This window comes from Mesoplodon densirostris, chromosome 6 (assembly GCF_025265405.1).
Source record: "Mesoplodon densirostris isolate mMesDen1 chromosome 6, mMesDen1 primary haplotype, whole genome shotgun sequence".
NCBI classification, from domain to species: Eukaryota; Metazoa; Chordata; class Mammalia; order Artiodactyla; family Ziphiidae; genus Mesoplodon; species Mesoplodon densirostris.
The window spans coordinates 3888426-3903254 of record NC_082666.1 but is presented as its reverse complement, the minus strand read 5'-3'; the positions used below and the strand labels follow the sequence as shown (position 1 = coordinate 3903254).

Here is a 14829-nt window from a genome sequence, read left to right as displayed (position 1 = left end):
TACCTGGGTGGGGGGAAGTCAGGGAGGTAAGATGAAACAGGAAAGGCTGGGTATATGGGGTTCATTATGTGACTCTTCTATGTTTGCGTGTATATTTGAGTATTTCCCTAACTAAAAGCTTGAAACACATGTAGAATGAATCCACCGATGTATGCTTTTCCTTGGTGGTTTTAAAGACGCTCTTTAGAAGATGAAAACCAAATTTATCAGTAGGATTCTAGTCACCTCTAGGTCAATCTCGTCTGATTAGCAGATAAGCTAACCAGGGTATGATTCTGCTTACCAGAATTGAGGTTCTCTTTAAAGACAGCTGTTACATCATCACGCACACTCAGCATGGGGGAATCCAACATGGAGAGGAGCTCCCCAATATTTGCTTGTTGGGCCATTATCTTACACAAATGCGCTGTGCTGGGTCCAGGATGTGTGTTAAAGACTTTGAAGGCTCTTCATTGGTGCCACTACCAGACTGAAAAAAAGAAGAGGGATGGTGTAACAAAATGGCCCCATTTTTCCCCACAAAAAACTACCTGCCAGACAAACGGAGCATATATTCGAAGCAGTGAAAAGTTTGTCCAGAAGTTTGCTGATAAAAGAAGCTGGGGCGTGTAAATAATTCTGTCCTTGACAAATTTATGAAGAGGAGTTCTAGGGAATGCAACAGAGAGAAACCTAAAAAAAAAGAACAATACCAGTTGGAATCATCACAGCAACTTAATAATGGGACTAAATCTAAGTTTTATTCCTACTCTGATTCTACCTTGGGTTTTGGCTAAGACTATGTTTATGTTTCAAATCAGTGATCTAAAGAGTAGATGAACTATTTTCAGAAAAAGAACTGAAAGCATGCTATCTTCTTCTTGACAACCCCATCAGAGTCTAGAAGTTAGTATGGCCAGTTAGGTCACAAGTGCATAAACCTCATTTGAACCAGGGATGGTTCCTCTATTTTTAGTGTACGCTCCTCATCCCAGATATCTACCACACACTCAAATGCTGCTAGTTACAGGGAAGTAGGCATGAACGGGGGAACCCTGCACCTTCAAAAACCCAGTCCTTTATGGCAGTGGAGCAGTCACCTTATCTTCATAGAGAAAAAGCAGCTCATTCTCCAGTGTCACTATACACATTTACAATTATTCATTTCTCCCCACTATGGTCCCTAAAGCTATATTTTCAAAACCAAGTAAAGACAGCTACCATTTATTAGACAGGCACTGCACACCTTTCACAAACATCATCAAATACACTCCTTATATAACTACAGTATGACTGGCTCTTTTGTCCCCATTTTACAGGGAGAGGAACAAAGATCAACCCCATTTGCTTACGGTCAAAAAGCTAGCAGGAGGCAAAACCAGGGAGAACTGAAATTTGAGCCGAAATCTGCTTCACTCAAAGCACTAAGCCCATAAATGTGACCTTAAACTAACTTGTGGTTTTGATCCTCACAGCAACTGTGAGGTAAGCAGATATTATCCTTATTTTACAAATGAGAATATGGATACTCAAAAAGGATAAATAATTTTGCCAAGGTCACACAGTAAAGCAGAACTTAGATGCCTCAGCTCCCAGGCCAAAATTGTATACGTCACTTGCAGTCACATTAAAACATATTCTTATTTTCTATTTGCTTGTCTTTGGGTAAGCTAAAGTAGCAGTTCTCAGGCTTCAGTGTGTATCAAAACCACCTCGGATCTAACTTCCTGGGCCCATTCCAGAACTGAATTGTGGGCTTAGGAATATGCATTTTAATAAGCACCCCAGAATAATTCTTATATGGGTGATAAATAAGCCGCATTTGAGAAACACCACGCTAAGGAAAAACTCCGCTAAAGAGTTAAGCTCCTCCAAGGATGCCAAATTTAGTGTAGCAATGACCCCTGAAACTGGTGAGTAGTAACTTACTATCATCTATGCTCTGGTTTAATTACGACCTGGTGATATTCACTGATTTTGCTCTTGGTGAATCAGAAATTCATTAGCCAGAAAAATGAATTAAAATGTATAAATGCATTTTTGATAGAAAATCCTGATATAGAAAGTATGATGTAGGAATATAATACAAATTCATATTTACATAAATATAAATCCTACAGGTAAATCATAAAGGAAGTCAATTTCAAAGGACTCAAAATGTGAGACCATAACTGGTAAGATTTTATTGTAAAAGTTCAAAGCTGAAAACAATAAAATTTCACCTTATTGTGAGTTGGATTAATTTAAATTTACAAGTGAAGATAATACCAACCTGTCAGGGTTTACTGTTCACCAAGAGGATTAAATGACATAACGTGTATCACACAGTTAGCACAGCACCCGGCACAGATAAACACTCGCTGAGTAGTACTCACATATTATCAGAAAGAACACTGGTAAAAATCTTTGGGCCACCACTTTCAAGATGACTGGAAGAGCACATTTATCTAGCTAGCCTCCACATTCATTTCTACTTCAGGTAAATCACAAATGATTCTCAGGCTTAAAAGTAATTTGTCCCTAAGTTTTGTTTTGTTCCAATAAAACTGCTACTTACCCAGTCTCAGGCTAGTGAGACTCCGCGTTTGTCTTTTGTATATTCAGAAGACAGTAATGTCAGAGCTGTTCTTCCAAATGCAGGCAGCCCAGAGCAGAGTGACATGAGCTCAAATCTAAACAAAGATGGCGCCCATCCAGTCACCTTGGCGATACTCAGGGCTGACCGTCATGGGTCACCTAGCTTGTTTTTCAGATTGTAAATGTAATTTAGGTATAAAAGTCTGATTTCTGGAGCCTACTCTTTCCAAATGCTTTATAGAAAGCAAAAATAAGGTTTTATTCTAACGTACATTAGTATCTATTTTTGGCAACAAGCTTTCGTTGCTCTTCTCTCCAGTTCTAAAATTCTACCTTTTAACCACATTTTTTAAACCTCAGAAAAAATATAAATCATGGGCTTTGTGTGGGATTCTTCATTTAAGTGCCTCAAGTTCAAGGATTTTTGACATTCTAAAAAGCCCTCACGGGAGTTCAATCATAAGCTTTTAGAATTAGTTCCATGACTGGAATATCTCCCCTTTTAAACTTATTCAAATATTTCTTGAGGGACTGAGTGCAGGATGCTAAGTAGGGAAGACAGACTTAGGAAGTGCAATGAAGAACTATATGTACACGAGCAGGATATGGACATGATTTAGTGAGTACACAAAGGAGGGAAGGGACCAGCTCCATCTGGATGTGGTGGGAATGGGTGAGTTGCACACATGTTAAACACACTTTACAGCCTAGAGAAGATAAGGGGAAAGTCCCTGAGATGTTAGCACCACAGGCACATGAAGCATCCACTTCAGCCATGAAAGTCTCTCTTCCATCTTGGAAGTAACCAAGTATAGAAAATAGGAGACAGGAGAAGCCAAAAGTCAATATTTAGTTAATACATTTCTGTATCCTACAAATTTACATTAGGGAACCATGACTTTCAACACCCACTCCCCACCCCAAAACCTGTCACTCTGATAGTCTCCTGGACCTCAGTAAAAGGCATGATCATCAGTCTCTAGCAAACGTCTAAGTGACATCCGTGCTCTTCCACCACTCGTACCCTCCCATCTAATCCGCTGGCAAACCCACTGACTTATCCCTTTTGTTGTCACCCCAGCCCAAGCCCCCATCATCCCCCCTTGGAGACAAGGGAGCAGCAGGCTCCCTCACTACCCTCGCCCTACAACTTATCTGCCACCAAGCAACCACAAAAGACTCTGAAATAGGGAAATCAGAATCTTTCACTCCCCTGTTTAAAATCATCCAGTGGCTTCCCACGGAGCTAATAAGCGCCAGCTCCCAAGGGGCCTGCAAGGCTCCACCAGATTGGGCCAGTTGTGAAGTCCCCACTCCCTCTGCCTTCGTTTCACAGCACTCCACCCCCTCGTCTCTCTGCTCTAGTCTCAGGCTCCTAAAACTCAGGAAAACAGCTTCTTGCTCAGGCCTCTGCACTTGCTGTTGCTCTTCTCCCAGATCCTCGTGTGGCTGTTTGTTTCAAGTCTCTGCTCAAAATGTCACACCATCTCTGAGAGGCCTCCCCCATCACCCAATCTAAACCAACGGGGGTTCTTAGTCACCACCTTTGAATAAACCAAACCAAATATGAAAAAGTCATATTTGGGAATATCTCACATCTTGTGAGTGTGAATTAAAAATAAAATGCCAACCTGTCACCTCAATTTTATGACATGAAAAAAACCCAAAATCACAGTCAACAATATCCATGATAAATCATCTTCAAGCCAAACATAAAGAATATATAGAGCATGAAGAAAAGAAAACAATGTTAAGAAGAAATGAAATAACTCAAACACATTTTGTACTCACTAATCAAATTTCAAAACAGACTGTACAAAACTGTTTTAAGAAGACAATTTCTTGTAGTTGTGTGCATATGGAGGCTAAAAATTTAATCAAAAAGCTTTTCAAAATGATTGGTATAGATTGTCAACAATTTTTAGTAGCTGAAAATGAAGGATCCTTGAGGCTTGCCCAAGCTATGAATCCCAAGTACACGTTCCTTCCAGAAAACAATGTACCAGAAACTTTCCCGAATTACATTCTGCTTTGTCTAAAAAGGTTAGTGATGGGACTAAACGCGGCAGCTGAAGACAAATGTCCTTCCGGTATCACACACGTGTTAACCCAGGAACAATCTAGCAGCTGACACAGCTGACCAATTTGTTAAAATTTCAAATTTTAACAATCTGACTACTAAAACGGAATACAAATGCAATATTGAAAAATGTTTAATAAAATCTGAGATTTGTGGGACTTCCCTGGTGGCGCAGTGGTTAAGAATCCGCCTGCCAATGCAAGGGACATGGGTTCAATCCCTGGTCCGGGACGATCCCACATGCCGTGGAGCAGCTAAGCCCGTGCTCCACAACTACTGAAGCCTGTGCGCCTAGAGCCCATGCTCTGCAACAAGAGAAGCCACCGCAGTGAGAAGCCTGCACGCCACAATGAAGTAGCCCCCGCTCACCGCAACTAGAGAAAGCCTGTGCGCAGCAACGAAGACCTAATGCAGCCAAAAAATAAATAAATAAATGGAAAAAAAAAACCCTGAGACTTGTGATGTGTGATGTTCAGCTTGGGTCTCAATGATTTGATCATGACCATCTGACTTTGGGTTCAAATTCATATGCAGTGGATTTCCGACAAAGGACAGGGTGAAGTACACATAAAATATCTGAAAGTAAAAAGTCAAACTTAGAAAGCTTCCCCTACTCGTGAGGGAGCAATACTGCCACCTTCTTGTTAGACAGTCTACAATCTGTATTAAGTCCCTGTCTGTGAACAGACACCATCTTTAAGGCAAAAATCTCCACCTTATTTCACAATTCCTAGGAGGTAAGGTGAGGAAGACAGTGACAGAATACAGCAAATAGCAACCAGTGAGGCATTAAATGAATCCCATTAGCCATCTGTGTATAAGGACAGCAGACCAAACACTTCCCTATCTCCCCTACACCCTTCCTGCAGACACAGAAAGCTGTTGCACTGCACACTCCTGCCAGTAAACTCAAAATTAGAGCTCAGGGATCAGTCAGGTCACTCAGACTACATTAGTATCCACTAATATCCACGGGCATTAGAAATGCCAAAGCCTCAATATTTAGGAAGGATATATTCCAGGACTCCTCCAATTCCTAGAAACCACGATAGCATGCAACTCATCCCCAAAAAACTAATTAAGACAATTAATAAATAAAGCCACGTTACAATGTAAATACTAATTCCTTAGTTCAGGGGTCCTCAGTCCAGGACGTACATTACAATCACCTGGAGAGTCCACACAATCCTGAGCAGGTTAAGGGGTGGGGTCCAGACAGGACATCTGGCTTGTTTTATATGCCCGTGTGGATTGTTAAGGCACAGCCAGGGATGAGAACCTCTGTGCTAGTTAAATGACTTGCTCAGACACACAGGCTTCAATTTTATCTAGGCGTTAGAACCAACGCTTAGACTGCTTCTAGAATGAACTGATTTGAGTAGCAGGTACACCAGGTACTAACTATACAACCTTAGGAAAATTATGTAACATTTCAGAGCCCAATTCCTCATCTGTAAAACGGAGGTACACCAAAAGTGTGGCTGTGAAGAACAAAATAACCATAGAATGCACTTAACACCATGCCTGGCACGGAATAAGCAGTTAAAAAATTACCGGTAATTTGACTAATTACTTCACGACACAGAAGGTCTAGTTCCCGGCAAGTAGCTAAAACCATCAACGTTAATCCTGAATGCAAAGAAACATCTTTGCCCTAGTAGAGCCACAGACAGGATAAATGATTCTCTTCCACCTTCCCCCAACCACCGGACTGAGTTTGTACCTTACCTGTTCTGGGGACAATTGGTACTTCAGTTTCCAGTGCTGTCAACCTGGTGTCTTTCATGGTCACTGAAGAGAAGAAACACGCATCTGTCAATATCAATCTCACAGTGAAGTGAGATCCCAGACGCAATCAGAGGAAGTTCAGGATTCACTGGCTTCCACCTCTTTCCTACTGCACATCCCTGACAGGTGGCCATCTGGTTTCCGCTGGAATGAACACTTATAATCACTGGGTGCACATGCCTCTCCCCGTCTACATTTCTGAACAGTTGGCTGCTGGAATATTCTTTATATTGTGCTGAACTTGTAAACTCTGCCTTTTGTTAACTGTCTTTATTAGAGCTATAAACGAATGGGCAGGAAATGCATGGGCAGGATGGGCTCCAGAATTAAGAGCTCCGAGTTGAAATCCAACCTCTGCCACTGAGTAGCTGTGTAACTTTGGGTGATTTATCCTAAGTCTCTAATGTCCAACCTTAAACTACGTCACCTGTACAGTGAGAAGAACGGTGGCATCTACCTCCTAAGGCTGCGTGAGGCCTGCAGGAGAGGAACACCCATAGCCCTCGGCACGGTGCGTGGCAGAGAGAAACCACCCGAGTAGCCCGAGAGGAAGAGCAGCGCCAGGCACGAAGCGCTTGGTGGGTCCGCATCACTTCAAACCCACCACGCCTCCTCCCTCCCCACGGCCCTGCCCCACTAGCCACACAGATTCTCAGCCAAGCCACACACGTCCCCACTTCAGGACCAGGTACGTGTTGTCCCTATGCCCGAGAGACTCCACCTCTGCCCCCCTCCCAAGCTCAGTCTTCACCCTGAAAAACCTCAGCTTAAACATGCGCTTCATCAGAGAAGCCTTCGCTTCCCTCCACTCAGGACCAGACCAGGTCAGGCCCCATCACATACTCTCAGCAGCCTGTATTTCTTGGTCTCATGGACCACAACCAACTAAACAAGTGTAATTAGTTACTGAATATGTCCCCCTCACCAGAACAGCAGTTCCAGCCAGGGAGAGACAGGGGCTTCTCTAGTACTGTGCCTCTTGCAGCTGCCGCAGTGCCTGGGACTTGTTCACTGAATGATTAGGAGTTAAAATATTTCTTAAATAAATGTACAAAGTTGAATTCTGCTTTTGAAACCACACAACCTTAATCTAATCTTCTACATGACAAGCATAAAATATTTGAGAACAGCTATCATTTCTCCCTATTTTCTTTCCCTTTTTGCCCTGCTTTCTACCTAAATTACCTCATATTAAATATCCTTGTTAAATATGAGTATATGGGGCTTCCCTGGTGGCGCAGTGGTTGAGAGTCCGCCTGCCGATGCAGGGGACACGGGTTCGTGCCCCGATCCCGGAAGATCCCACATGCCGCGGAGCGGCTGGGCCCGCGAGCCATGGCCGCGGAGCCTGTGTGTCCGGAGCCTGTGCTCCGCAACGGGAGAGGCCACAGCAGTGAGAGGCCCGCGTACAGAAAAAAAATAATAAAATAAATAAATAAATAAATAAAAATATGAGTATATGTAAATACATTCCAGTTTGCTTTTAAAATGTGGGCCCTTCAAACTAGGTTTAGGTACAGCCTGATCACTAGATTGTAAGCTCCATGGGGACGGGGACCCAGGGCCTATTGCAGCATCTGGCACACAAGGGGGAAATATACCCTGTTCAAGTCAACAAAGATTGCATCAGCTTCTTTGGTAGCCATTCCAGGGGTGAATACAGATATGAAAAGCTGAACCTCATACACGACATATGTCTAATTACACTGAACAGGGAAGAGCTGGGAAACGAGCTGTTCCACATACGATCCTGGTCAAAGTTGAACTAGTGTGTTGAGCAGCTCTCTAACAATTAAAACCTCTTGCTCCAGATGACGCGGTAATTACATTTCCCTGTAGAACACATTCCAGGCATTAACGCCGTTAACTGTGGTCCTCAGTGGCATACTGCAAGTGTGCGTGCAGAGCTGGAAGGCAGGCTGGCTTTCCAAAAAGGCCAACGAAACCATTCACACAGGGGGTGCTTGCCCAGCCACAGTCACTCAGCCAAAAGAGCTAGAATTAAAACACTGGAGCCTCTCATCTTCAGAATCTTAGCTTCAGCTGCTACTCCACTGAGTCATGTAGACTTCCTCTTGCAATTAATCCCAGTTGGATCTTTTACCTGAAAAGGCGTATCTAAGGCAAGGGTAAAATTAGGATGTATACAAGATGAGATCTTATAGCCTGCCTAGCCAGGATCACTGTCCTAGATAAAGGAACTGGCATAGGAAATCAGAATGTTTTTTGTCCAATGCTCGACATTAAGACTTCTTACCTTCTTTATTGCTATGCTAAAAAATGGTAATGGTGATAAATGTTGGCCAGTCAGGGGCTACCTGGCGTTATTTATATTTTTAAGTGTTTACTTATTCATTTATATTTAAATCCTGCCCTATGGAGGTACTACTAGGTAAAATCATGCGACCTGTGAACTTCCTGATCAGAAGTGAGGAATGGAGAAGACCCTCCTCAAAAAATGTGTACCCTTGAGGGGTATGGATGGAAACACCTGTCAGAGCATAACAGGGCCAATCCATGTTCTTATCTTCGAAAGCCAAATTAAAAAAGAAACATGCCCTCAGATCTGGACTCTTCCTCTTGGACCCAAAAGTTGTATTCTCACCAGAAAGCAACACTGCAATTGCACTTCTACAAGTCTTTTTGAATAGAAATAAAGGGTAGGTTTGAGGAAGATGACAGCTCTGTGCTTTAGTGTTTTGAGATTAAGCAGAAGGAACATAGGTCAACTTGTTTTCACATTTCACCTTCATTTCATTCTGTAGGTGTTTACAGAGAGATGGTGTGTATATGTGGGGTACACACAAACTCCAGCTCAACAGCCATGTAGAGATGTCATTAGCAGGACCTGTACACATTTTTTCACACATCTCTGCCCTAGGCAAGATGCATTACGAGCCATGGGAGACCTGAGAGCTGTAATATACCTTTATGAAATACTATTGGCAGGTACCTAAATGCCTTCACGAAGTATTTTATCTGAAAATATCAGCTGAATATTCAGACTTTTGGAAAATCAGTGCTGTGTGTGTGTGGCCTTCTATCCCCTAGGACTCCTCAGAACCCCAAATCACATAAAGTATGTAACTGCGTATCACATCGCCTAGATAATTTTGTGCAACTTTTCTACGATGTAAAAACACAACTACAGGTATAAACAAAAGCAGATGTCTCTTTACTGTAACTTGTTTTCTGTACTGAGGTTTTTATCTAAAAAAATTCAAAGACAATTCAGATACAGGTTCAGGCATAGATAGACTATTTCATTATCAAGTACAGTATAAGTAGAACAGAAACATTACACAGATAATACAGATAATAATAATATGTCAATAACACACTACTGGGCTTCCCTGGTGGCACAGTGGTTAAGAATCCGCCTTCCAATGCAGGGGACACGGGTCCGAACCCTGGTCCGGGAAGATCCCACATGCCATGGAGCAACTAAGCCCGTGCGCCACAACTGCTGAGCCGACGTGCCACAACTACTGAAGCCTACACGCCTAGAGTCCGTGCTCTGCAACAAGAGAAGCCACCGCAATGAGAAGCCCACGCACCACAACGAAGAGTAGCCCCCATTCACAGCAACTAGAGAAAGCCCGCGCACAGCAACGAAGACCCAACGCAGCCAAAAATAAATAAATAAATTTATTAAAATTAATAATGTACTACTACACAATGATGTTTGACTCTGGCTCAGTAACGCTCAGGTGATTTCTTAGAGTAGTAATCTATCTAGTGAATAAAATTGCCTTCAGCACAAAAGCATTCCAAAAAAGGTAAGATACAAGCTCCAATTCACTCTTCCTACCAATGCACAGAAGGAAAGAAAGGGGTAGGAAATACCACTCAGTGTGTGAAAGTAAAACAGCTGGTAGCAAAACCTGCCAAAATGTGTAGTCACGTGTGATTTACATGGTCTCAGCAGTTGTGGTCCCTCTCTAGGTCGTATAAACAGGGGCAGGAGAGCTCCAGATTCTCCATTCAGAACTTTTGCCGTGAGGGACCTGGAAGGACAATTTGCTGAAGCGTATACCTACCCTATTTCAGAGGTAAATCCTCTAGTAACCTGCCTGCAGGGACAGAGCTTGATTTTGGTAAGGTGTAGCTCATCTATAAATAATGTTTCTTATGTGTTAACTTTCTATTAGCATGAACAAAATTATTTACCAAGAAAATAAACCAAATATCATGTATGTTTCAAAAAACAGAGCTTCCCTTAAAAGAAATCTGAGGAAAACTGTTAAGATTTCTTTAGGTTTCAAGTTCACAAGACTAAAACAGAAATATCCTAGGGAATAAAGGCACAGGGTTTGATAGTCTAGGACTAACACACGTGGTTCTCAAATGTGGTCCTCACACCAGGAACATCAGCATCACCTGGGGATTTGTTAGAAATGCAAATTCTTGGGCCTTGAGCCTTGGTGGTCAGAGACCTCTGAATCTGGGAGTGGGGTCTTCCTGGCGATTCTGATGCCCACAAAAGGTTGAGAACCACTAGTCTAGGAAGAAGGATGAAGGCAAGAAATATTAAAAATATATATTTAATATATATTTTATATATACTTTTGAGGTTCTAAAGGAAAAAAAATAGTGCATAAACCTTGGGGAAAAAAGCCCAGTGGAATTCTGCCAGGTGCTAAAGGTACACACAGACTGAATGCCAAGCTTGACAAGCATTTAGCAAGTTACACACCTGAGTTCTCCACTTACAATTTTTTTTTTAATGTGGCACCTAAGGTTGATCTCCCAGTGAAGTGTAAAGAACCTTTCAATATAAAAGTTTAAGAAAATGATTTATAATACAAACAGTACATAGTCCATCTTTAAAAGACGTGGGCCTTTCCTATCTACTGTTTTGTTTGTTTGTTTCTTTTTTAAAGCCCAAGTCCATTTTTAAGAGCAGTAATCTATCTAGAATGATCAGCTGGGCTTCAGGCTGGGTCTGTAAAGTTCCTGAAGCCATATCCAAAATTTCATATCTGTATGAATTTTGTTCTTGGTGCTGATGGGACAGAAAAGGATATTTGGTCCACAGCTTCCCACAAATTCTCAGAGGGTAACGGAGGCCCCCCCAAAACTTAAGAACCATTGACCTTTGAGTTAGTTTATGAGATCAGCAGTTCAGACAATTTATCACAGTGAAAGATTCAATGTGTGTGTTCTGGAGTCAACCAACAGGGCTCAAATCCCAGCTCAGCCACTGAATAAGTGACCTTAAGCCTCAGCGTGCTCATCTCTCTCTCCCGCCCCTTAAGGCTGTGGGAAGAGCTAACAGGATCACGCATGTAAAAAACATAGCACACTGTTTGGCACTGTGCCAATAAATATAAACTTTATTATAACAATATTACTACTAAACAAAATGGGTACATAAGCCTTAGAAGTCTACATTTAATCACTTATACTTGAAACATTGATACAGTCGTTCTGTAGCTTAAAATGGATACATTTCACATTTGTTGCTGTACTCGTGCGCTCTGTGGAACTACTCAGAGCAGCACAGGTCTTAACAACTGCAGACATTTCAGTCACCACATCTGTTTTTTCTTAACACGGCCCATTGTGTCCTCCATCACCGACCGAAGGGTAAAGTTGTCCCTTGTTACTCAAATACTTCTTGGCTTCTATTGCCATTATCTTTACTTTAGAAAGTGACCTGTGAATTCTAGGCCAGTAACTACCATGTCTTGCTCTGTATCAAAGCTAGGTTTTTAGGGCACTTTACTCATTAGATGACAATCTGAATTCATTCAACCTTAAAAAGTGTTCTATAACCTTTTGCTACTTCCCTGTATAGAACAAAAGTTAGTACTGCACAACAGAATGGACAAGAAGAAATTAGCAAGGTCCTGGGATTATATACGTTTTATATATACATATTTTTTAAAATTTTCCCCCTCCCAAAAATAGACACTAGACATTAAATTACTAATGTCTAGGAACTACATGCTTAACAAGTAAATCAGAAAAAGAATAATCTAAAATTGCTGATGGTAATTTTAGACCAATTTAATTGGTCTAAAACCTTTTTCAGACCAATGGAAAAAATCAGTATTTCATGCAAACTAAACACTGAGGGGGGAAAGTTCAGTTTTTGAGTATATGCTAATTATAAATACATATGTGTTTTTAAAGCAAAAAGCTCAAGATTTAAATGCTATCGAGTATACTTTTCTTTCATGCTTGCAGCTACTTAAATGACAAACAAAACTAATACAAATAAAACTAATCTCTCAAAGAGAGATTTATAATATGAGGAACTTCTAAGGAATACCTTCTTTAAAATGTGATATAAAGGAAAGGAAAAAACAGGTCGCACTAAAAGTCATCCATTTGCTCAGTTATTATAAAGCCATTAACACTTTGATTCAATCAATGTAGAATCTTTAACTGAAGCCCCAGAAGGACTTGAAATCTCAGAAATTTAGACTTTGAAATACTCATTTACAATCCAACTCTCTTATTTCACAAATGAATAAACCGAAGCTCAGAGAACTTAGTGGCTTGTTAGAAGTCGAAAGCTATTTGACTTTTAGAAAAGCTTGAAATGGTTGATGTATTGCTGTATTTGGCTCATCTGCAGCCAAGAATATCCAGTTAATTCCAGAAAAAGTTAACTTTAGTCTACCATGGCCCTAGAACCCGGAAAAGAACCATACCTGTACCTTAACAAACTCTGAAAGAAGACAGATCTGTAAGATCAAGTCAGCTGTAATTCAGAGCCCCAAACTTACCCACCACTATATACACCAGACGTTAGAAGCTATTTTAAGAAATGCCTCTGCAATAAATTATAAATTAAAAGCAAAATAGCCAAAGTGGCTACTTTAGCCACTGGTCCACAACCCCTGGTGCACATCAGAATCACCTATGACTTCTTCCAAAATACACATCCAGGGTGTCCTTAAAGACCGAATATGCAAATCTGCCTACTATGGGGCCAGATAACCTGTGCATGAAGGTTCTGACGGTCGCTACTGTTAGAGATCTCTCGTTTCCGGTAATTTCATTACTCTATAAACATCCCATAGACAGGCATGTATTTGATTTGTCCTAGTAAGACTGTTCAGTTTCGCCTCACACGTGAAAACAGGTATGCACAGAAGGCATCTTATCACACCCGGACAGCAGCAGCATGGGACGTCTTTGCTCTTAAGAAACCAGTGAGGAAGAGTACAACTGAGTCACAGGATTTGAGACACTCCAATTTAATGAAAACAAGTAAGAATGCGTGTAGCTGCCTAGGAATCTGTCTAGCTAGGCAATTAGGAACATCCCAAAGTCTTCATGACACCAGGAAATGCGTGAAGCAAAGAAAGCTTACATCGTGCACGTGATGTAAGAGCGTCTGGGTAAGATATGCAGTTTGGTAAGAGGATAGTTTCCATTGACACCCTCTATAAATACCCCTTAAGTTTACACCAGGTGGTTAGAGGGAGAACCTGTGACTCCCCAGAGAAATAGCAAAGAATCTGTCAGTGTTTCTGAGGCACCTCATTGGCCTGATACGTGACTGTTAAAGGTGCATTTCCGCACACGACCCTACATCAGTTTTCACACGTGCATGCTCCAGGTTTACTCAGGAATGGTCAACTTAAGAATCACAGGTGGTTGCTCTGTAAATCAAGGGCTCCCACAAGGTTTGGTTTTATGACGCTTCTCGAAATTTACAGCTCCACTTTGCCAGCATGTGTGAATTCAGACGACTCCAAGTTGATCCCCAAATTATAAACCTATGAATCTCAGAAGAGTATTATTCTATTTCAGTACTTTTACAGCTTACGCTATGTAAAGTGAAGGGCTATTTCTATGCTTTCTATAAAAAAATCCAGCAAGGATTTTAGCACGACTTCTTTCTGCAGTAAACGCGTGAGTTTTATGAAAACATCAAATACTTTCCGGCGTAATTTAGACTAACATGTTTACAGGCACAACACTGCCACCCCCAACAAAAGCTAAGGTATATAAGCAAGGGTGCCCCTCCTCAAAATTAAAGACACACACACACACACACACACACACACACACAGGCACTTATGCACAGACCTCGGCCAACTGATTAATTCTAATCACCTACTTAGAAAGAATGACGGGCCAGCTTTGATCAAATAAGAGATAAATGAGAGAGTCTTGGGTGTACAAATAGAGACAGGAGCACAGTCTGGGAGGCAGTCAGACCCCAGTTCCAGTCCTGGCTCACATAATCCCAGAGGGGTGACCTTGGGCAAGGGACCCTCCTCTCTCGGGGCCTCAGTTTCTTCATCTGAAAAATGGAGGCGTTAAGAGTGGCTGCCTCTCCCCTTTGTCTCGAGGGCTACAGGAGAGGATGACTTGAAAGCACTTGCACAGCGAGTGCCCCATAAACAAGCTGCTGTTGTCAAGAGGACCGCGCCCCCTCCAAA

General features: G+C 41.8%; 1 protein-coding gene across 5 annotated transcripts in view; it reads right to left on the bottom strand.

The window, feature by feature from the left end:
• Positions 1-14829, bottom strand: part of TSC1 (TSC complex subunit 1) — a 40862-nt gene that overhangs the window by 25034 nt on the left and 999 nt on the right. For 4 of the 5 annotated variants that reach the window (XM_060102689.1, XM_060102690.1, XM_060102691.1 and 1 more), the window contains exons 2-3: positions 6365-6427; positions 284-469 (exon numbers count right to left, since the gene is read on the bottom strand). In XM_060102689.1, coding sequence (XP_059958672.1) covers positions 284-389 — 106 coding nt within the window. In that variant the 5' untranslated portion in view covers positions 390-469; positions 6365-6427. The remainder of the gene's footprint in view (positions 1-283; positions 470-6364; positions 6428-14829) is intronic. The other variant, XM_060102693.1, reaches the window with a different exon arrangement.